The sequence below is a fragment of the Bombina bombina genome, chromosome 4 (assembly GCF_027579735.1).
Source record: "Bombina bombina isolate aBomBom1 chromosome 4, aBomBom1.pri, whole genome shotgun sequence".
Taxonomy (NCBI): domain Eukaryota; kingdom Metazoa; phylum Chordata; class Amphibia; order Anura; family Bombinatoridae; genus Bombina; species Bombina bombina.
The window spans coordinates 890,951,783-890,973,573 of NC_069502.1; the positions used below are offsets into that span (position 1 = coordinate 890,951,783).

Sequence of the window (21,791 nt, forward strand, 5' to 3'; positions counted from 1 at the left end):
CAAAAAACTGCATACTGGCAGACTGCCAGTACATAAGATGGTGGTGATCAGTGGGGAGGGAGGGAAGAGAGCTGTGGGAAGTGTGTGAAGCGATATGATATTTTCTGGTATAGCCAAATACTTTAGCACATTTGTTAACAATAACTAATATATATTTACATTAGAATGATTAGGCTTATAGACTTCTATGTACATCAACTGGAATCATTACTTGGAAGTACTGTTGAAATATTACATTCAATATTTAAATGTTAACATTCAGCATTCAAAATTCTGACATTTGGATATTCCTAGACTGTTTCAACCTAATGTGTAATAAAAGGCACTGGATGATTACATTTCTCTTATTTCTCTTCTATGAGATTGGATAAGCTGCTAAATTATTTTTTCTTTTAAAATCTATAATATATACCACCATTTAAATTGTAATTGCTAATTAATTGCATAGGTTCATAAGAAAATAATTTATTAAGCACTACAACTAATTTAACCATGGTGGCTAGGGGCAGAATGTCAGCAGATGCTAGCTTGGCACTCTTTCTATAGAGTTGCAATCTCTGCCTTGGAGTGAAAAACACAAATTCCTATATGACTTTTGATGTAAAAATTAAATACTCTTATTCTTGAAATTCTTAAAGGGACACTAAACCCAATTTTTTTCTTTCATGACTCAGATAGAGCATGCAATTTTAAGCAACTTTCTAATTTACTCCTATTATAAATGTTGTCTTCATTCTCTTGCTATCTTTATTTAAAAAGCAGAAATGTAAAGCTTAGGAGCGGGCCCATTTTTTGGTTCAGAACCTGGGATACGTTTGCTTATTGGTGGCTAAATGTAGCCACCAATAAGGAATTGCTATCCAGGGTGCTTAACCTAAAATGGGCTAGTGTTCTTAAAAAAGTCTGGACGCATAAGAATGCAGGATCAGCGGTTGGAAGTGTGCGGCACGCACTGCGCATGCTGTCCAACCTCGCACAATCAGCTGTTCCAGTTTAATCAAAGGGTCAAGGTTTTTTATAGGCATTTGCCTTCATTGTGCATACGCGCCCGACACTCACCTCGCATGTGCACGCAGCCTGACTCCTCATGATCAACTGAATAAGCTGCATCAGAGGGTCCAGGATTTCTACAGGCGAGTTGCCTTCAGTGCGCATGCGCGTGCTGACGTATAATGAAAAAACAAACATACAATTTAAAAAAATATGTGAAGCCCAAATTATCAATAGTTACAGTAAAGGGGGGATTCCATTAAATGGAATGAACCATTTACAGATTGAAATAAATTTATGTATTTGCAAAATTATTTCTTGGAAGAACACAGCTTTTCTCCTGCCGACTCCAACACTCCTATTTAATATATAGGTTTTCTCAATCTTTGTACATATCTCCCCTAGGTTTCTGTTTAGTGAAATAATTTTGCAAATACATAAATTTATTTCAATCTGTAAATGGTTCATTCCATAAACCTTAGGTCTGATCACTCTATGTAGACACTAGACAACCGTTACATTTTGTGGGACCACATGACACTGTGCATGAAGTTTTTTTAATGGAATCCGTCCTATACTGTAACTGGATAATTTGGGCTTCACATATTTTTTTATATTTTTTTTAATTGTGTGTTTGTTTTTTCATTGTACATGAGCGTGTGCATGCGCACTGAAGGCAACTCGCCTGTAGAAATCCCTCTGATGCACCTTATTCAGCTGATCGTGAGGAATCGGGCTGCGTGAGCATGCATGGTGAGTGTCAGGCGCGCATGCGCAATAAAAGCAAATGCCTATAGAAAACCTCAACCCTTTTATTCCACTGGAACAGCTGAATGTGCGAGGTTGGGCCGCACGCATGCACAGTGTGTGCCTCACACCTCCAACAGCTGATGGCGCGTCACCGGAAGTGATGCGGGTCCTGCATTTTTATGCGTCTAGAAAAATTTTAGAACACCGGCTCCAAAGCTTTACATTCCTGCTTTTTAAATAAAGATAGCAAGAGAACAAAGAAAAATTGATTATAGGAGTAAATTAGAAAGTTGCTTAAAATTGTATGCTCTATCTGAATTATGAAAGAAAAAAAAATGGGTTTAGTATCCCTTTACGTGAGAAAAACAGTGTAATACACGTTCTTGATTCACATAATTTTTATTATAAAAATATAAAAAATATAAAAATAATTGCATTACTTTCATATAATTTAAGGTGTCCTGGGCATATGAAAAATAAATTGTGAAATCAAATTACATTTCACAAGCATGCAATGGGATTTCTCAGAGTGTGGTTGCAGCGACGCAGCACACAATGCTGTCAGAAAAGGGACAAATTCTCTGGCACCCAAGGGGTTAACCTTTCCCAAGCTTTTGTCTTAGATCTTATCTTGGCGAAAGTAGAACTGTTTGGAAACAATACTCTGGGCTGATAGTGCTATGTAGAAAATAACAAATAAATAAACAAAAACTACCTATATCTACTTACATCTTACCTATAATAAGAATATAGCTATCTATCTATCTATCTATCAACTGTACATACCTCATGCCGTGAGATCTGCCTCTGCAGCTCCTGAATGTTATTGGTTGAAACTTTTGCATCTTGTAGCTCACGGTGCGCATCCTCAATGAGTTGCTGTAAGTGCTTCATCTCCTGCTCGTATTGCTCATACTGTACAACAGCTTCCTGTCATTGACAAATAGCACAGATCAGACAAATGGAGTCCAAAAAAGAGCAAAGCCCTTTAAATGTATTTAGCATGATGGTTTTCCCCCAAAAAAAGTTTAGGATAGGAATGTGGAATTTCACACTCCTGAGTCTAGGTATGCCATAAACAGGGGACACCAAAGTTTAATGTTGACTTGCATGTCACTTAAAGGGACAGTCAAGTCAAAATTAAACTTTCATGCAATTTTAAACAACTTTCCTATTTACATATAGTAAATATCATCATTTGCTTTGTTATTTTGGTATTCTTTGTTGAAAGCTACCGAGCATTTGTTTAAGTGTTTAAACAATTTGAGACATTAAACACTTTGAGATGGTAATATAAAATGATAAATCATATATATATATATATATATATATATATATATAAACAAACTCTGCAATATACTTTCAGTATTTATTTTGTCCCCTTTTCCTGTAATTCCATTCTGAAATTGTGAGATTTTCAGTTCCTGTTAAAAATGGAAGTGTAGAACACTGTTATATTCCATACAACCATTGGCTGCACACTCTATTGACCTATGTATAACTGTCTCTAATTGGCCACAGAAGAGATGGTAACCTAAGTTACAACATGACAGCTCCCATTGTTTGATAGACACTAAAACTTTACACTCATTTTGTCAGTATTTAATGAAACTTTAACAATTACATCTACATGTTATTCACAGACTAATCTTTTCATTGAACGCATCATTCTATCTATCATTTATTTAGTGTTTAATGTTGATTAATGTCTGCCTCTAGAAGACACGTACCTGCATAATGTTACACTGTTGTATGGCTGAGTGCTGGAGGCGACTGGTTTCCTCTTGTAGCCTGAGTGCAGTGTGGCAAATAGGCAGGCTTGTTACCACTTCTTCCGGGATACGTAAGGCACTCTGGCACCGCTGCACCCTGTGAACCTTTGGCTTTAGAGACTCCAATTTTGATAAAAGATGCTGAAAATTTGAAAAGTTTTATATTTATTAATTTGTTTTCTCAAATAATACATTTCTCAACAACCATTATATCCAAACTGCTATTGTATACTAACGTGTACACCAGCATGTAAATACTGTTTGCAAAAAATGAAAAGTAATGCAGAAGCTATGCATACGCTTTGTCACAGTAGCCTAGGTTCATTAGCAAATTTGTGTAAAAAGTTCTTTACAGAAATAGTGGTTGATTCAAGTTACAATAATGGTGGTTAAAAACAAATCCAGTAAGAGAAATCAATAGCTGGGATAGGCTATACTGAGAAAGAAGACTACACTTCTTATAGAGGTATGGTGAGACTGGATAGGTGTTTGGTTTTTATCTGCCATCAAAATCTATGTTTTCATGTTTCTCATTAAAGGTACAAATCCCCAAAACTGGAATTCCAAAATCCAGAATTATTCCAAAATCCTGAATTTGTCAATATATATATATATATATATATATATATATATATATATATATATATATATATATATATATATATATATATAAATAGATAGATAGATAGATATGCGTATTTGGTTTGGTTTTTGTTTTCCCAAATGCAAATTATATTCTATATTTATTTAAAACAACTATCATGTACTATGTATACAAAAGTATTAAAAATGATATAAAACTTTAGATAAGCCGTATTATGACACGTAAATATTGCATAAATTACATAAGATATTGTTGTTTACACTTGGTCCCATCCCCTCTCCAGGCTGTTACAAATGAAAATATACAAATATTTAAAAACTCCGACTATTCAGAAATCAAAACCATTTCTGGTCCCAAGCAGTTTTGAGAAAGTTTTTTTTTTTTTTTACCTGTACTGGGAAATCTTGAGCCAAGTTTTGAAAACAAAAAAAGACATTGCAGTGGTAAATATAAAATCTAAGATGGCTACTTATCCATACATTTATTTATATCAAGCTTTCAACATACATCTTTTAATATAATGGGCTCCATGAGCGAGACTACAGCCGACCATGGTACCTCTAAAAAAGAAGAAGAAGCTCTAGATATAAAGTCACTGGTGGCTCCAAATGGAGACATTGAGGTGGAACTCGTATGGATCTTATTAAAACAATTTTTATTAATAAAATGTGATATCACCAGGCTAACATAAGAGACAAGATACATATGTGACGTCATCAAAAGGGTGGAGACTTACCTTCTGAACCAAACACTGCAAATCAGAGTTTCTTGTTAACGGTCTATATTAGCGGAGGTTCTTGCTATGGTCTTGTCTCTTATGTAAGTCTGGTGATATCACATTTTATTAAAAAATATTGTTTTATTAAGATCATACGAGTTCTACTTCTATGTCTCCATTTGGAGCCCCCAGTGACTTTATATCTAGAGCTTGATGTTAAGCTCTAGAGTATGTGAGTACATTAACCTTTTATTTCCCACGCCATAGTGCATTGCAGGACTTCACCATTTGCAGTTTTTCTTCTTTTTTGGAAGTACCATCAATCAAACCTAACAAATTTATCTGGGACTCTCAGAGTATATCCTTTTGTGCACCATCACATAGTTGTGTGTAATATAATATTACCTGTCTGTGTAACAACTGCTCTTTTAAACTCAAATGTCCAAGCTCTGGAGAAGTTAGAGTAGTTTGGGCCTGTTCCAAAGCAACTTGCAATGCTCTTACTTCCGTTTCAAACTTCTCCATATCCTGCAAAAAAAAAAAAATCTTACCACATTACTACATCAAAACTGGTAAAAGGATGTTGTAGCCTGGTTCTGAGATTTCACATCATGATTTGATTAGCATTGCTACAACTAACATTTGTCTTTTTTCATTATGTGGTTTTATTTATATTGTAAGGATATTTAACTTCACGTCTCATTTAAGAACTATGGTTCAGTTGGGGGACTTCAAGAATGCATAGGATAAGCATAAGGTTATCCTACATAGGTAAGTTAATACTTTTAAGACATTTTGGGCAGACTTTGGCCTATGGTTCTTAGCTGCCATCAAAATCTATGTTTCTATACATTTTGATATGAGAAGGATTGTAGATGATTCCTTATTTGATTTTATGCTTTGCACGTAGATACATAAAATGTGATACGTGTGATATTAATAAAGTAAAACCCCGGTATCTGCTTTTTCAGCTACCACGGTTTCACTTATCCATAGTTGACCGCAGTCCATATTCATAATTGAAATTGTGCAACATTCTGACTAAAATTATGAAATCTCGTGTGGTCCCACCTTTTTTACAGCATATCCATGCTATATACACAACCCAGCCATTAGCCACTTAGAAGCCATCTTGATTATCAGATCAACTCTCCCAATATTGCAGTGCTTGTTTTCAAGTAATCCTTATTCTGTTAATTCACATAACTTTTTTATTATAATTGCTCTTTTTTATTATTATTTATTGTGTTAATGTTTTCTGGTGCCTAATTTATAAATTACAATTCATCATAGGTATGTACAGCATGTACAGTATATAGAGTTCACTACTATCCGTGGTTTCAGGCATCCACTTGGGGGCTTGGAACCTATCCCCTGCAGATCCGGTGGTCCTACTGTATTATTATTTTTTATTTCTAAATTACCTCCATATGCCCTAGAGTATAGGATTTTAGGGGCACACAATATACTTGTTTAGAGCTAACAAAACATATATTCCACTTGACAACAGAAACTAATACAGGACCCCCAGAGGTCTTTCAATCTAGAGAATAAGGGGTCCAATATCTCTTTAAAGTACCACTGCTGGAAGGAGATAATATTGAAGGACATACATCATAGGTAGATCAATGAGGCTGGTTGAGGGAGTATCTAGAAAGGAGTAATATATAATACCTAAACCATCACATCTCAATCAGGGTCAGATGATCAAAACTTGCTGGCATGTAGAGAAATCACACAAAATCTTTAGGGGCTTTTTTGAGTCTTAAATTGTAGTGTAGGTCTCTCTCACTCATATCCAGAATCCTACATAGTAGGATAAACAGTTTTCAAGCTAAAATTTATTTTTCTAAAACTCTTTTATGGACTTCACAGAACTGAAAAGACATCTTAGATTATTTTGCCAGAGGACAGAGATTTAGATCATAGGCCTTCAGTGACATGTGTGGACCTTCATAGTTCTTGTTGGTATTATAAAATATAACCATAAATTAATTCAAAAATGTTCAAGTTTCTTCCATAATATTCTCATAAAGCAACAAAAGGTTTTAATGCTAGTACCTTAGTTGCATCCTGGAGACTCTGCAGACGTTGCCTTATTGCATGTTGCAGCTCTTCAGTTTGCCGCCCCAGTTCTGACACTTGCTGAGACATTCCATTTATATAATACACACTTGACAAATATTCTATCTTTTCATTCATTGCTTCCAAGTCACTGTGAATTTCTCTTGATTCCTCCAATAAAGCCTGAAAATGTAGCATTATATGTTTGGTTAAACGTGTTAATTATTTCTACTTAAAAATACCAATATAATTCTTGAAAATGTACAATATTTAGCTGTACTATGCAAATATTTCTTTCATAAGGTGATGAGAATCCACTAGGAGGAGGCAAAGATACCCAACATTCCAAGAGCTTTTTATCTCTCCCTCTTCTCTGGTATCTTAGGTGAACAATTTAGGTGCTCCAGATTCTGAATTCACAATACTTAGCTGTACTATGCAAATAGTTTATGTTCATTTATCCTTATTCAACACTAATAATGTTTTATTCTACAATGGTCATTTTGTGGAGCTATGATAACATTTGACTTTTATATAAAATGTATCTTATACTTTTATGGAAACATTAGTTTTTCATAATCTGTTTTCCCTTAAAAGGGTCATAATACCCAAATGTTTAAACACTTGAAAGTGATGCAGCATAGCTGTAAAATGCTGACTAGAAAATATCACCTGAACATCTCTATGTAAAAAAGAAAGATATTTTACTTCAAAAGTTTCTCAGTAGCCACATCCCATTGTAAAGGACTTTTAAGCAGCAAATTAGTATGTCTGTCCCGGGACAGCGGAAAGAGCGAGCTTACGTGCACTCTCATCTTATTTCCCTATTCAGCTTAAGGAAGTTTACAATGAAATCTCATGAGAGTTAAGTGAAATCTCATGAGATCACAGTAGAAGAGTTCATGACCTCAGCACTGTTAATGCTGATTGGCTGCTGTTCATTTCTTCATTTGTTTATTTTTTACCTGCAGGTAAGCAAAAGTATATTTTTTATACAGAACTTACTCTGCTGAGCTGAGGAAATTGTGAGGTAAAATATCTTCATTTTTTACATAGAGATGCTCAGGTGATATTTTCCTGTCAGCTTTTTACAGTTATACTGCACCAGATTCAAGTGATTTAGCATATGAGTATTATGTCCCTTTAAATAGATGTTCTTTTGCAAATTACCATATTTATTATTTCTACAATTATGTAGGGCTCTTCTATGTTTCCAATATATCTCTGGTAGTTGCCCCTACTAGCATATAAGCATTAATTAATACTTAAATATAAATTATATATAGTCACACATTTCCCGCTAGTATAAAATATATTTCATGCAAAAATGATTTCATATGTTTAGAACATAATGTTAGAGACATGAAACCCACAACTTTTCTTTCTTGGTTTAGGTAGAACATACAATTTTAAACAACTTTCCAGTTTACTTCTAATATCAAATTTGTTTCATTCTCTTGGTATCATTTGTTGAAGGAGCAGCAATGCACTACTGGTTTCTAACTGAACACATAGGTGAGCTAATGACAATCGGTATATATATATACAGCGACCAATCAGCAGCTAGAACCTAGGTTATTTGCTGCTCCTGAGCTTACCTAGATAAATCTTTCAGCAAAGGATAACAAGACAAGAAAGCAAATTAAATAATAGAGGTAAATTGGAAAGTTTTTTTAAATTGTATGATCTGTCTAAATCATGAATGTTTAATTATGACTTTACTGTCCCTTTAAAGACCTAAAAGTAAAAAAAAAAAAAAAACTGACTAAACAAACCGAGCATTCTAGTCAAACAATACATTTATTGTTAATGCTGTTATTTTTACATTGTTTTCCCTATAAGGTATTTCATTTAGAGGATAAAAACGACTTTAAATGTAGGAAACAAATAATAGCTAACCTGATGAGCAACTGCCTGGTCACGGAGCTGGGTTGCCGAGTTCCACAAAATGTGCCCATGCACTAATATTTTTGCCTTTTCTATCCATTTTGTTATAAATTCCAACATCTCAGTATACTCCTCCAAGTGTACAGAAGCCTAAAAAAATAAATTAATACTTTTAGACATGATGCTAAAGAACAACATGAACAATGGCCGCCTCTGCTCCATTATGAATATACACAACACAAGCACATAGTTCTCTCTATCGATCGATCTATCTATCTATCTATCTATCTATCTATCTATCATCTATCTATCTATCTATCTATCTATCGATCTATCTATCAAACTTAAATAACTGCACTCTCAGGACTTTTAGATACAAACAGTGTCAGAGTTTATGGATGTTTCGGGACTATAAAATCCCCTTCATCGGATATTAGAGTCCCTGAAACGTCAATAAATGTTGACACTGTTTCTATCTAAAAGTCCTGAGAATTCAGTTACTTTGTTGTATGTTTACTACATTATTGCACCCAGGTAGTTGTTCCAGGAGTGTGGCTCCACTTTTTGCGTTCACAATGAGAAATTGCTGCAGACGACATAAATTTTTTTTTAACTTTTTTGTATATTTAATAATGAGTGGACTAGTAACTTTTTTCCCTCTGGACTAGTAGCTTTTAAACCCTGACTAGCAAACTATAGTGATATTTTTCTACCCCTATATATATTTGTGTAAATATAAATATATATATATATATATATATATATATATATATATATATATATATACACACAACACACACATATATATATATATATATATATATATATATATATATATATATATATATATATATATATATATATATATATAAATACACATAACCATAAACTAATATAAGCGCACACACACGTATACACCTTCTGCAATATTACATATACAACGAAGTATATAATGATCACAAAATGTACTTTACTACAGTACCATATATATATATATATAAATACACATAACCATAACCATAAACATAACCATAAACTAATATAAGCACGCACACACACATGTATACACCTTCTGCAATATTACATATACAACGAAGTATATAATGATCACAAAACTTGCTTTACTACAGTACCATACATATATATATATAAATATATATATAAATACACATAACCATAAACTAATATAAGCGCACACACACGTATACACCTTCTGCAATATTACATATACAACGAAGTATATAATGATCACAAAACTTGCTTTACTACAGTACCATACCTGCTTTAGCTTTCCCGCTCTGTATTCTGCCTGTTTGCTGGCTTGCTGCTGAAGTTCTGTCAGTTTCCCTATTTTATCAAAAAGTGTTTTAGCCAGTAAGTTACTCTGCTCAGCAAAATCTTGTACAGCAGCATCCAGTTCAACCAGTCGTATATTGCTATTGTCCAGTTGTTCACATAGCATCTATATTAGCATAAAAGTGAAAAAGAAAATTACAGATTGTTTTTTTCTCTCTTTGTTTTCTTAAAAATAAAAATGACTGCATTATGCTAAACAAAGTAAAGATAAAAAAAAGGTAAATGGAGAAAGATTGTTTTGGGAAATATGTGTGAGTTTTGAAAAGGGTCCTGTTGCAAACAGTGATCCACAGAACAAGAAAGCAATGCATAGAAAATATCTGAGGAAAAAAATGTGTTGTTTTTTTGTGTTCTTCAAACCAGTCATATAACAGTTTATAGTGACTAAAAAAATAGTGAAAATCTCTCCACCATCAGTAATATTTGGTAAATTAATTAACTAATTAGCACATTTTCAAACCAAGACAAGTTAGGAGTTGTATTTTCCCACCAAAAACGTCAGCACACAGTGTTTTCAGGACATCAGTGCAGCAGGAAATCCTGGGTAATAACGCGCAAACGAGATTCTCAATGTCTCCCCTTTTTGTCTCTGTTTTATAAACGGGGTGCAATATTCAAGAAAACCAAACCTAAAATACAAAGTAAGGGAACTACTTTACATAAATACATAATGGAACTGGTCTTGCTTACCCTATGGTCTTTTTTAGCTCGGTCTATATTACTGGTCTTCTCCTGTAGTTTTGCTAATATTGACTTGAGCTGTTCTTCCATTTCTTTAATCTGTTGAGTAAACTCTTGATGCATTGTTTGGTTTTCCTGTGCTTCCTTTTGTTTTGTTTGAATCTAGATTATGGTATACAGAAAATAATGATATACTTTTGTGCCAAGATACTCCAAAAAACAATATAAATATGGACGACTTTGAAGGATTCATGATTAGGAAACCTTGATTTTACATTTTTAACTTTTTATAGGTAACCAAATTTTAACACTAGTGACACAAAGGGGATATTCACATATTTAAAGTCACGCTTGTATTGTAGAGACCTCAACAGTCTAAGAATATTAGCATTAAAGGGATAGTCTAGTCAAAATTAAACTTTAATTTAAAAAAATATATAATAAAGATAGCAAGAGAATAAAGAAAAATTGATAATAGGAGTAAATTAGAAAATTGCTTAAAAATGCATGCTCTATCTGAATCATACAAGTTTAATTTTGACTAAACTATCCCTTTAACCCAAATCTTTATATAATTTAAGATAGGATTTGTCATTTTTAAAAGGCACATCATAGCATTTCAGGTTATTTTATTGATACTTGTTTATAATGTGTAGCTGTCTTTTGGTGTAATTCTATGTAGATTTAATCCCTTGTGCCCATATCCGCGCTAAATAGACAATGCATTCAGTCCTCTCACCCTAGGGCAGTGATGGCTAACCTTCACATCTCTAATGTTTTGAAAATACATTTCCCATGATGCTCAACTAGACTACAGAATGCCTAAGCATCATGGGAAATGTATTTCCAAAACATCTGTGGTGCCACGGTTAGCCATCACTGCCCTAGGGCAGGGGTCAGCAACCTTAGCACCCCATATGTTTTGAAACTACATTTCCCATGATGCTCAGACACTCTTTAGGCTAGCTGAGTATCATGGGAAAAGTAGTTCCAGAACATCTGAAGTGCCAAGGTTGCTGAACACTGCCCTAGGGTATAAAAATACAATAAAGAAAAGATGCATTTTTTTACATTTTATGCTAGAATATAATGTAAACCTAAGAGGATAACTATTGTGAGATAACATCTTTTTTTAAATATTGTGACAGATATAAACTCTATGTACGCCAACATTTTGCATATTACAAGCCGTTAAAAAAACACACATCAGAGTGCACCATATAGACAGTCCACATACAATATTAGGAATTGTACATTTTTACATAATAAAACCTATTTGCACATTTGTTCAGCTTTACCTCTTCATGAATTGTTCCCAGAGCTAATGCCACTTCAGCTAACAACAATGATAGCTCTGCAGGCAGAATTGTATACATTGCTAAGTACTTATTCTGCTGGTCTTCTGACAACTTTTCCACTTTGTGTCGATGAGCTGATAACTCTTCATTGACAATCTGCAGTGAAAAAAAAAAGTTATAAAATTACTTTGTATTCTCCATTTTTACCCGTGTCAAAAAATGTCCCAGATTTTGTGCGACAGTACCGCATTGTGACCTCTGTCCAGCAGTCCCAACCTTCACTCCTGACTATCTAGAACATGTAAGCTCTGCTCTGAACTACATAAATCAAACCCTAAGCTGTCTTAACTATCCCTGTACTAGAGATGGGCAGGCCTGGAAAAGAAATGGAAAAATTAGGAAATTTTTTCCCAAGTCACTTTTTTCTGGAAAAATTTAAAAAAATATGGAGTGTGGAATATGTTATTTTACAATGATAAATAATGTCTATGATATGGTATCCAAACTATATAACACAAAGACCTTAAAGGGACATTAAACCCAAAAAAATTATTTCATGATTCAGATGGAGAATACTATTTTAACCCTTTGAGTGCTAAGCACTTTCCCACCTGGGTGCTAAGGTGATTGAAGGGTTTTTTTTATTTTAATTATTTTTTTTTTTTTTAACTTTTATATATTTTTCTTCAGATCCCCAAGACTTACATCATTGGAAAGGTTAGGCGATTACCTTTCCAATGGTGGGTCTTGGGGGTCTGTAGCTGCTTAGATGCCTGAGATACAGGCGTCTAAGCAGCATGCCCCCTTTCCCTATACTTTGTATTGTCAGTTTGTTAATAAAGTTGCGCGGTGACGTCATCACGTCATTGCGCGTGACGTCACCGTGAAAACGGGAAGCCCCGGCGATGCCTGTCACTATGCAGGTCTGATCGCCGGGGTAGGAGCGGGTGGGAGCCCCCAGATCTCCCTCAATGTGGGAGAGTGCTAGCGACGGCTCTGAGTCGTCGTTAGCACCAGAGTGGGAAACTCTGTGACGGCTCAGAGCCGTCGTTAGCACTCAAGGGGTTAAACAACTTTTAATTTACTTCTATTATCCAATTTGCTTCATTCTATTGATATTCTTTACTGAAAAGCATATCTAGATAGGCTCAGTAGCTTCTGATTGGTGGCTGCACATAGATGCCTCATGTGATTGGCTTACCCATGTGCATTGCTATTTCTTTAATAAAAGATATCTAAATAATGAAGCAAATTAGATAATAGAAATAAACTGGAATGTTGTTTAAAATTGTATTTTCTATCTGAATCATGAAAGAACATTTTTGGGTTTAATGTCCCTTTAATGAAAAGCTTCTGAGACTTTATGTAAAGTCTCAAATCATTGCAAGTTTTCTCAGCTCAAGACAAGCTAATCCTGCAATACAATGCAAGTACTCTGTACTTTTAAATGCAATTCTCAAATAAGAGAAATAAGCATTTCTGCCTCTAGGTGGCACTGCAGAGGAAAGGCTTCAGTGTAGTTTGCTTGTAAGCTCCATCTTGTACTTCCTACAGTAGGTGATTGTTGGTGTAGTAGATGATAGTTTCTGTCCTCTCTAGGGTTGCCACCGTCCCTTAAAATACAGAACACTTATAAGTTACACATGATGCAGGGTGTGCAGGGGGAATATGAATAGTGCTGTCTAGAAACACAATACATGTTCCTCCCTGCACACCCTGCAGCATGTGTAACTCATAAGTGTCCAGGAAAACATGTCTGAGGTGGCAACCCTAGTCCTCTCAGGCCTCAAATAGCTGTACGGAAATCCTACGGGCACCAAGCCGGATTTCCTGCACGGCTATTGGCTAAGAGGTGAAAACGTCATCTCTCTAGCAAAACAGCATTCTGCCGTGGACTGTCTGAGCAGCTCAAAATGGCCAACGCTTGAAACAAATAAAGGAGCTTTCTTCATGAAGTATTTTATACTTCATGAATGAAAGTCCCCTTTATTTGTTTCCATGGTCAATCCTAGCGTTTCACAAACACTAGGATTGACTTTCAATTTAAGTAAGGAAGTATGGCAAACCTCTGCCTCACAAAAATACACAATACCTTCATTTATAGATAAAATAACACCTGATCAAGAGCAAGCTCTTAATAAAATCTTTAACTTTAGTTTCTTCAGCAGTTGTAAGCTTGTTTCAATCCGTGCAAACCTTACGTTTTTAGAAGTCCATGAGAAAAATGACAAATATGAAGAGGAAGAAGAAACGGAAAATGATAGCAGTAGTTCAGAAAATGAGATAGATTTAATTGCATGTATATGTTGTCTTTGTTTTCTTTTCTCAATTTCTTTTTTTAAAGTTAAACCTCGCTATGGAGCTTAAATATTGAGGTGGTCCTTACACCCCCCCAATTACCATATCCTATTGGCACAAATATGCCAGTTACTTACCTTTTTATTTGCAATTGGTGTTAAGGGGCAAATCTTTTTTTTATATTTTTTTTTAAATGTTGATGGTTTCTTGTTTTTTTGTTGCTTTTGAGGGAAAGGGGGTGGTTACCTGTTCTCATGTATAGTTGAAATGTCCTTAACATACACAGACCTTGTTATTCCATTTGTAACAAAAAATAAAGTTTTACAAACAAGTTTAGTTTATTTACTGAATAAGCTGCACTTTTATTTCAAGCATAATACTTTTTTATACACTGCATTTCATGTTTCCAGTGTAACAAAATGTCTTTCTATTTGTAAAACTACTCCATGCTGCATTTTTTTCAATTTTTCGCAAAATTTCAATTTTTTCAAGGGAAAAAACAGGGGGGGAAAAGTTTTTTCCATGGCTTCAAAATTTCCGGAAATGTTACATCTCTACCCTGTACCATGCAAAATCTGCCCCATGCTGCTCGTACTCCAAATTAGGGCCACAAAGCCCTCAGAAGGATCACAAAGCCACATGTCTTAGACCCCTGCCCAGTTTTAACAAGGCTAAATATTGTGCATGGAGGTATGGAGTAACAGTTAGTCGGTAGTCAGAGAAGGTCGCTTAAAGCAAACGAAAACACTAACAATTTTCTATATATACACACACACACACACACACACATATATATATATATATATTATAAAACAAGCGGTCAAAAAGTGGACATGAAATAGCGCTGGTTGTTCAGAGATAATATATATGATAAAAGGTGGAAGACTGAATGTCAGAATATTAACCACAATGAATAAATAATAATATACACGTTATTCATATGAATAAACACATTGAGATATTAAAGTGAGAACAAATAGCACAGTGCATTAATATAGTGCATTTATATGTCAGGTTGCTGAAACAGAATGCTCCACAGTTAGCGGTGAGTATATGTGAAGTGCAAACTTACAGGAACAAACCTCAATCATATGAGGTAAGTGATCCGCACAGCAGAGGATTCCTCTTGTGGCACTCAGCTTTCCTCTCTGGGGTGTGGGAGAAACTTCAGTGGGTTTGCAATCGATACTCCCTCGGCCTCTTTAAGTATGGTTCCTCCAAAATATGACAGGATCTCCAACCGCATCGACACTCCAAAATTTCCGAACGCTGAAATCTCTACCGACAGCTCAGACCCAGGAGTTAACATAAGGTGCCCCAATTCGACTGGTCCTACACTACAGTCAAGTGAAGAGTAAAAGCAGGAATAATTCAGCCCTTTGTGGCAAAAGGACTGTAGTGTAGGACCAGTCGACTTGGAGCACCTTATGTTAACTCCTGGGTCTGAGCTGTCGGTAGAGATTTCAGCGTTCGGAAATTTTGGAGTGTCGATGCGGTTGGAGATCCTTACCACAACTGATATACAGTGGCACCACTACGGCAGCCTTTTCAATAATTGCCGTGCGTTGCTAACATATAGTTATTATTTCTATATTTATGATGGCAGAAAAGGTGGTGCTGTGCAGTTAAGTAATTTATTCAACCAACAGAGAGGAAGAGACCCCTCTAAAAGACTGCACATATAGCACTCTGTGCCTGGACTTATGGTGGAGAAATTGGGAATTTTAAAATGTAACTTTTATTGAATTTTATTAAAATACAACACTCAATTAAAAACAACCTAATAGTGGTAAGCCACTTCCTTAATCCTCTGTAAGCCTTTGATGTGTAAAGGGTGCTTAGAAGGAAGTTGTTTAGGTGGGAAGTTATAAATGAGACCTCTTAATTCAGTAATATTCCTGATAACCAAAAGTAAATCTTTCTGTATCAAATACACATAAGTTTGGCTATTGCAATAAGTTGTTGGTTTCTACTTGTTGGATTGAGGTAACTGTAAGTGATATTCAAAGACCTCAGATATATATCTACAAAGTGTAGTTGTAAAATACCATCTGAATAGTAAGTATCACTTCTATTCAATTGTATTGTAGAGTATAATTGATGTAGATATTCAGAATAGATGTAGTTTCTTAAAGCAGAGTATTAATCTATATTGTTCTAGATATATCTTAAAGTATACAAAATGCTAATATGCATCTACTCAGATTGCCTTAATTCCCCAGTTTTGTGGGTATATTATCACCATAAGTTGTTATAGGTTCTCTGAGGGTTTATATGCAGTGTAAGTAAAGCCGTATACTTTAGATTTATTTATACTAGCTAGTCATACATCTATTATTCATTGCTAGACTAGTATAATTGTTGAGGTGCTGACTGGAAGGTATTTTTTAATAATGTGTACTTCTGAGTAGCTTAGTACATTTCTTACATCATATGTCTCAGCCAGTATACAATGTGCTGAATATTTATAGCACTTTAATTAATGAACTACATCATCTGTTACAATTGGCCATTTGTTTTACAGGGATAGGGGGACAAACTTATATTGTCAATATGTGTCTGCAGAATAATGCCACTATTAGCTATATTATCTTATGCTTGCCCTTCTTACTGCAATATTTATTGTGTCTTGTCTTACTCATACAATAGTTTGATCTTTTCGTATGATCCAGTGTCAGAATAGAAATGTAGTATTGTGCTTTGTGTACATCATTTTTAGCACCGGATACTTATTTTCTTCATTTAATGTTAGCCAAAAGTGTACTGATTTTAGCAGATTAGGTAAATATACTCCTTAAGCTAGACTATTGTAACTGTGGTACTGTTAAGGTACAGACTGAAAGGTCTTTTGTGTAGTGGCAAACGTTCGGTAATAAACCAGTACACTATAGTTATCTGGCTCTATGTATAACTACGTTCCCCCACTATAATATTATCCTTTGAAAACAGCTAGCTGAATATTTAGATTGCGAGTAACGTTCGGTAATAAACCAGTACACTATAGTTATCTGGCTCTATGTATAACTGCGTTCCCCCACTATAATATTGTCTTTTGAAAACAGTTAGCTGAATATTTGGATTGCGAGTAACCTTCTATTGAATCCAAGTAGTTTTAAGGTCTAAAGTTATCACTAGAGTAAACAGTCCTAATAGTGACTGTCATATATTTTGGCTGTAAGCGTAATAACTATTATTTTCCCGCCTAAACAGGCTAACCACTATAGGTATAGTTTTTTAAAAAAATGAATAGAGCTCCCATTAGCTCTATAACCCCCTGACCGGTTTCGCCCGTATCGGGCTTTTTCAAAGGCCTTCCTTTGAAAAAGGAATTTGAATTATTCCTGCTTTTACTCTTCACTTGACTGTAGTGTAGGACCAGTTGAATTGGGGCACCTTATGTTAACTCCTGGGTCTGAGCTGTCGGTAGAGATTTCAGCGTTCGGAAATTTTGCAGTGTCGATGCGGTTGGAGATCCTGTCATATTTTGGAGGAACCATACTTAAAGAGGCAGAGGGAGTATCGATTGCAAACCCACTGAAGTTTCTCCCACACCCCAGAGAGGAAAGCTGAGTGCCACAAGAGGAATCCTCTGCTGTGCGGATCACTTACCTCATATGATTGAGGTTTGTTCCTGTAAGTTTGCACTTCACATATACTCACCGCTAACTGTGGAGCATTCTGTTTCAGCAACCTGACATATAAATGCACTATATTAATGCACTGTGCTATTTGTTCTCACTTTAATATCTCAATGTGTTTATTCATATGAATAACGTGTATATTATTATTTATTCATTGTGGTTAATATTCTGACATTCAGTCTTCCACCTTTTATCATATATATTATCTCTGAACAACCAGCGCTATTTCATGTCCACTTTTTGACCGCTTGTTTTATAATATTCTACTGGTGGGTGTTTTCTGAGGGAGAGGGGGAATTTCTCTTCCCTTTTCTTGTCTCGGGTCTCACCCTCCTTAAAAGGACAGCTGCTTAAAGGTTGTTTTTTGTTTATTGGGATTTTCTGCATCCTAGTCTATCTATACACGTATACCTTTATACGTATATATATTTTTCTTGTTCACATTTCTAGCGCCCTTTTCATTTGCTCGCTTCTAGTCCTATATATATATATATATATATATATATATATATATATATATATATATATATATATATATATATATATATATATATATATACAGGGAGTGCAGAATTATTAGGCAAGTTGCATTTTTGAGGATTAATTTTATTATTGAACAACAACCATGTTCTCAATGAACCCAAAAAACTCATTAATATTAAAGCTGAATAGTTTTGGAAGTAGTTTTTAGTTTGTTTTTAGTTATAGCTATTTTAGGGGGATATCTGTGTGTGCAGGTGACTATTACTGTGCATAATTATTAGGCAACTTAACAAAAAACAAATATATACCCATTTCAATTATTTATTTTTACCAGTGAAACTAATATAACATCTCAACATGCACAAATATACATTTCTGACATTCAAAAACAAAACAAAAACAAATCAGTGACCAATATAGCCACCTTTCTTTGCAAGGACACTCAAAAGCCTGCCATCCATGGATTCTGTCAGTGTTTTGATCTGTTCACCATCAACATTGCGTGCAGCAGCAACCACAGCCTCCCAGACACTGTTCAGAGAGGTGTACTGTTTTCCCTCCTTGTAAATCTCACATTTGATGATGGACCACAGGTTCTCAATGGGGTTCAGATCAGGTGAACAAGGAGGCCATGTCATTAGATTTTCTTCTTTTATACCCTTTCTTGCCAGCCACGCTGTGGAGTACTTGGACGCGTGTGATGGAGCATTGTCCTGCATGAAAATCATGTTTTTCTTGAAGGATGCAGACTTCTTCCTGTACCACTGCTTGAAGAAGGTGTCTTCCAGAAACTGGCAGTAGGACTGGGAGTTGAGCTTGACTCCATCCTCAACCCGAAAAGGCCCCACAAGCTCATCTTTGATGATACCAGCCCAAACCAGTACTCCACCTCCACCTTGCTGGCGTCTGAGTCGGACTGGAGCTCTCTGCCCTTTACCAATCCAGCCACGGGCTCATCCATCTGGCCCATCAAGACTCACTCTCATTTCATCAGTCCATAAAACCTTAGAAAAATCAGTCTTGAGATATTTCTTGGCCCAGTCTTGACGTTTCAGCTTGTGTGTCTTGTTCAGTGGTGGTCGTCTTTCAGCCTTTCTTACCTTGGCCATGTCTCTGAGTATTGCACACCTTGTGCTTTTGGGCACTCCAGTGATGTTGCAGCTCTGAAATATGGCCAAACTGGTGGCATCTTGGCAGCTGCACGCTTGACTTTTCTCAGTTCATGGGCAGTTATTTTGCGCCTTGGTTTTTCCACACGCTTCTTGCGACCCTGTTGACTATTTTGAATGAAACGCTTGATTGTTCGATGATCACGCTTCAGAAGCTTTGCAATTTTAAGAGTGCTGCATCCCTCTGCAAGATATCTCACTATTTTTGACTTTTCTGAGCCTGTCAAGTCCTTCTTTTGACCCATTTTGCCAAAGGAAAGGAAGTTGCCTAATAATTATGCACACCTGATATAGGGTGTTGATGTCATTAGACCACACCCCTTCTCATTACAGAGATGCACATCACCTAATATGCTTAATTGGTAGTAGGCTTTCGAGCCTATACAGCTTGGAGTAAGACAACATGCATAAAGAGGATGATGTGGTCAAAATACTAATTTGCCTAATAATTCTGCACTCCCTGTATATATAAAGAGCCTTGTTTACACATGTTGAATATATTTTTTCTCTTGTGAAATAAAAAGGTCAAGTTGAACCTGTTTAAAGTATGTTTGGACCTTAAGGACTGACTGCTAACTGGCTGAAAAGTAGTACTCCCACATCTCTATTGGTGTAAAGTAGCACACCTCATAAAAAAATGTATTCTGCAGCTCAAGAAAATGTATTTAATTGTCCCTTTTGATATTTTTAAAAATAATACATAGTTTCAATCAAATGCATCACAATAAGATGTGTGAACTTAGGGAAGATAACAACATGAACTTATGTTTGAGGAGTATATTTATAACTATTTTATTGGATCGCCACAAGTATTAAAACTAAGAATGTTAAATATAAAATTGATGTTCTTAAATATTTCTTAATCTGAACTATTTAAAGGGACACCAATAATGTTACAGTGGTCACCAACTTCACATTTTGTGTTTATCCTTGTGGAGATAAGTATCCAAACACCAAAAGAGTTGTAGGAGTTGTCTTTATCAGCCAATGGGTAACATATGGGGGAGAGTTTTGCACAGATATGTTATTTCAGTTTCAGTATCAGCTTTAATTAATTTTACATAACCTGTTTTCAGTTCAAATATGTTTTTTTTAACATTTTCTGAATGACAGAAAATAAGTTTAATGTCACCTAAATGCTGAAACGATTAAGAAACAATTTTCCCAGTTTTATAAGAGCTCCCCCAGTGGCCAGTTAAAGTAGGGCATCACATAGCCAATAAATACTTCACCTGTAGCTCTTCCAGTTGCACGTCCCTTTCTGACGAAGGATTTAACACATTGTCCTTTGTTTCCTTTATCCAAGTCTTCACCGCATTTAGCTCTTTCTCCACTTCCTCTCGCTCTTTCATCTCCTGTTCTACAATTTTCTTACTTTTCTTCACTTTTTGCTGCATGCTTTCAAGAAGAATTCATAAAATGTAAATATGTTTTAATAATAGTTCACAAATTGTTTATAAATAATTGCAACAACTATGACATTTTAATTTAATAATGTCCCCCAATCATTTGATACCATTCCTGTTAAACTATTCACCAAATTTAAATTTTTAAGTTTTTAATTTCTTGTTGGTTTAGTATTAAAGGGACATTAAACACTTTAATATATTGATATAAAATGTTAAATTGTATGTAATAAAACACATTTGCAATAAAATTTCATTATTTATTTTGTTACCTTTTCCTGTAATATAATTCTGAATGTTGTGGGCTTCCCAAATTACTGTTAAGAGTGAAAGTGCAGACTCAGCTGTAATAAACACAGTCATTGGTTGCACACTATAGTAAGCCATTTATAACTGTCCCTAATTGGCCTAAGCAGAAAAAGAAACCCAAGTTACAATTTGGCAGCACCCACTGCATTATTGACATTTCTAGATTGTAAATTCCCACGGTAATAGGGCCCTCAATCCCTCCTGTATGTGTTTGTAAATTTTGCCCTGTCTCTTACAAGTCTTGTATTGTTTTATTTAAATGAATTGTATCCATGGACAGCGCTGAGGAATATGTTGGCGCTTTATAAATAAAGTATAATAATAATAATCAGAATGTTACCCTTATTTTTTCAATACTTAAAAAA

At 35.1% G+C, this 21,791-nt stretch overlaps 1 protein-coding gene across 1 annotated transcript in view; it reads right to left on the reverse strand.

The window, feature by feature from the left end:
* The window catches only part of SYNE1 (spectrin repeat containing nuclear envelope protein 1), a 780,519-nt gene that overhangs the window by 277,651 nt on the left and 481,077 nt on the right, over positions 1-21,791 (reverse strand). Inside the window, 9 exon segments of the mRNA XM_053711805.1 lie at positions 2,527-2,670; positions 3,471-3,653; positions 5,240-5,362; positions 6,896-7,081; positions 8,798-8,935; positions 10,065-10,247; positions 10,832-10,984; positions 12,121-12,276; positions 20,944-21,109. Coding sequence (XP_053567780.1) covers positions 2,527-2,670; positions 3,471-3,653; positions 5,240-5,362; positions 6,896-7,081; positions 8,798-8,935; positions 10,065-10,247; positions 10,832-10,984; positions 12,121-12,276; positions 20,944-21,109 — 1,432 coding nt within the window.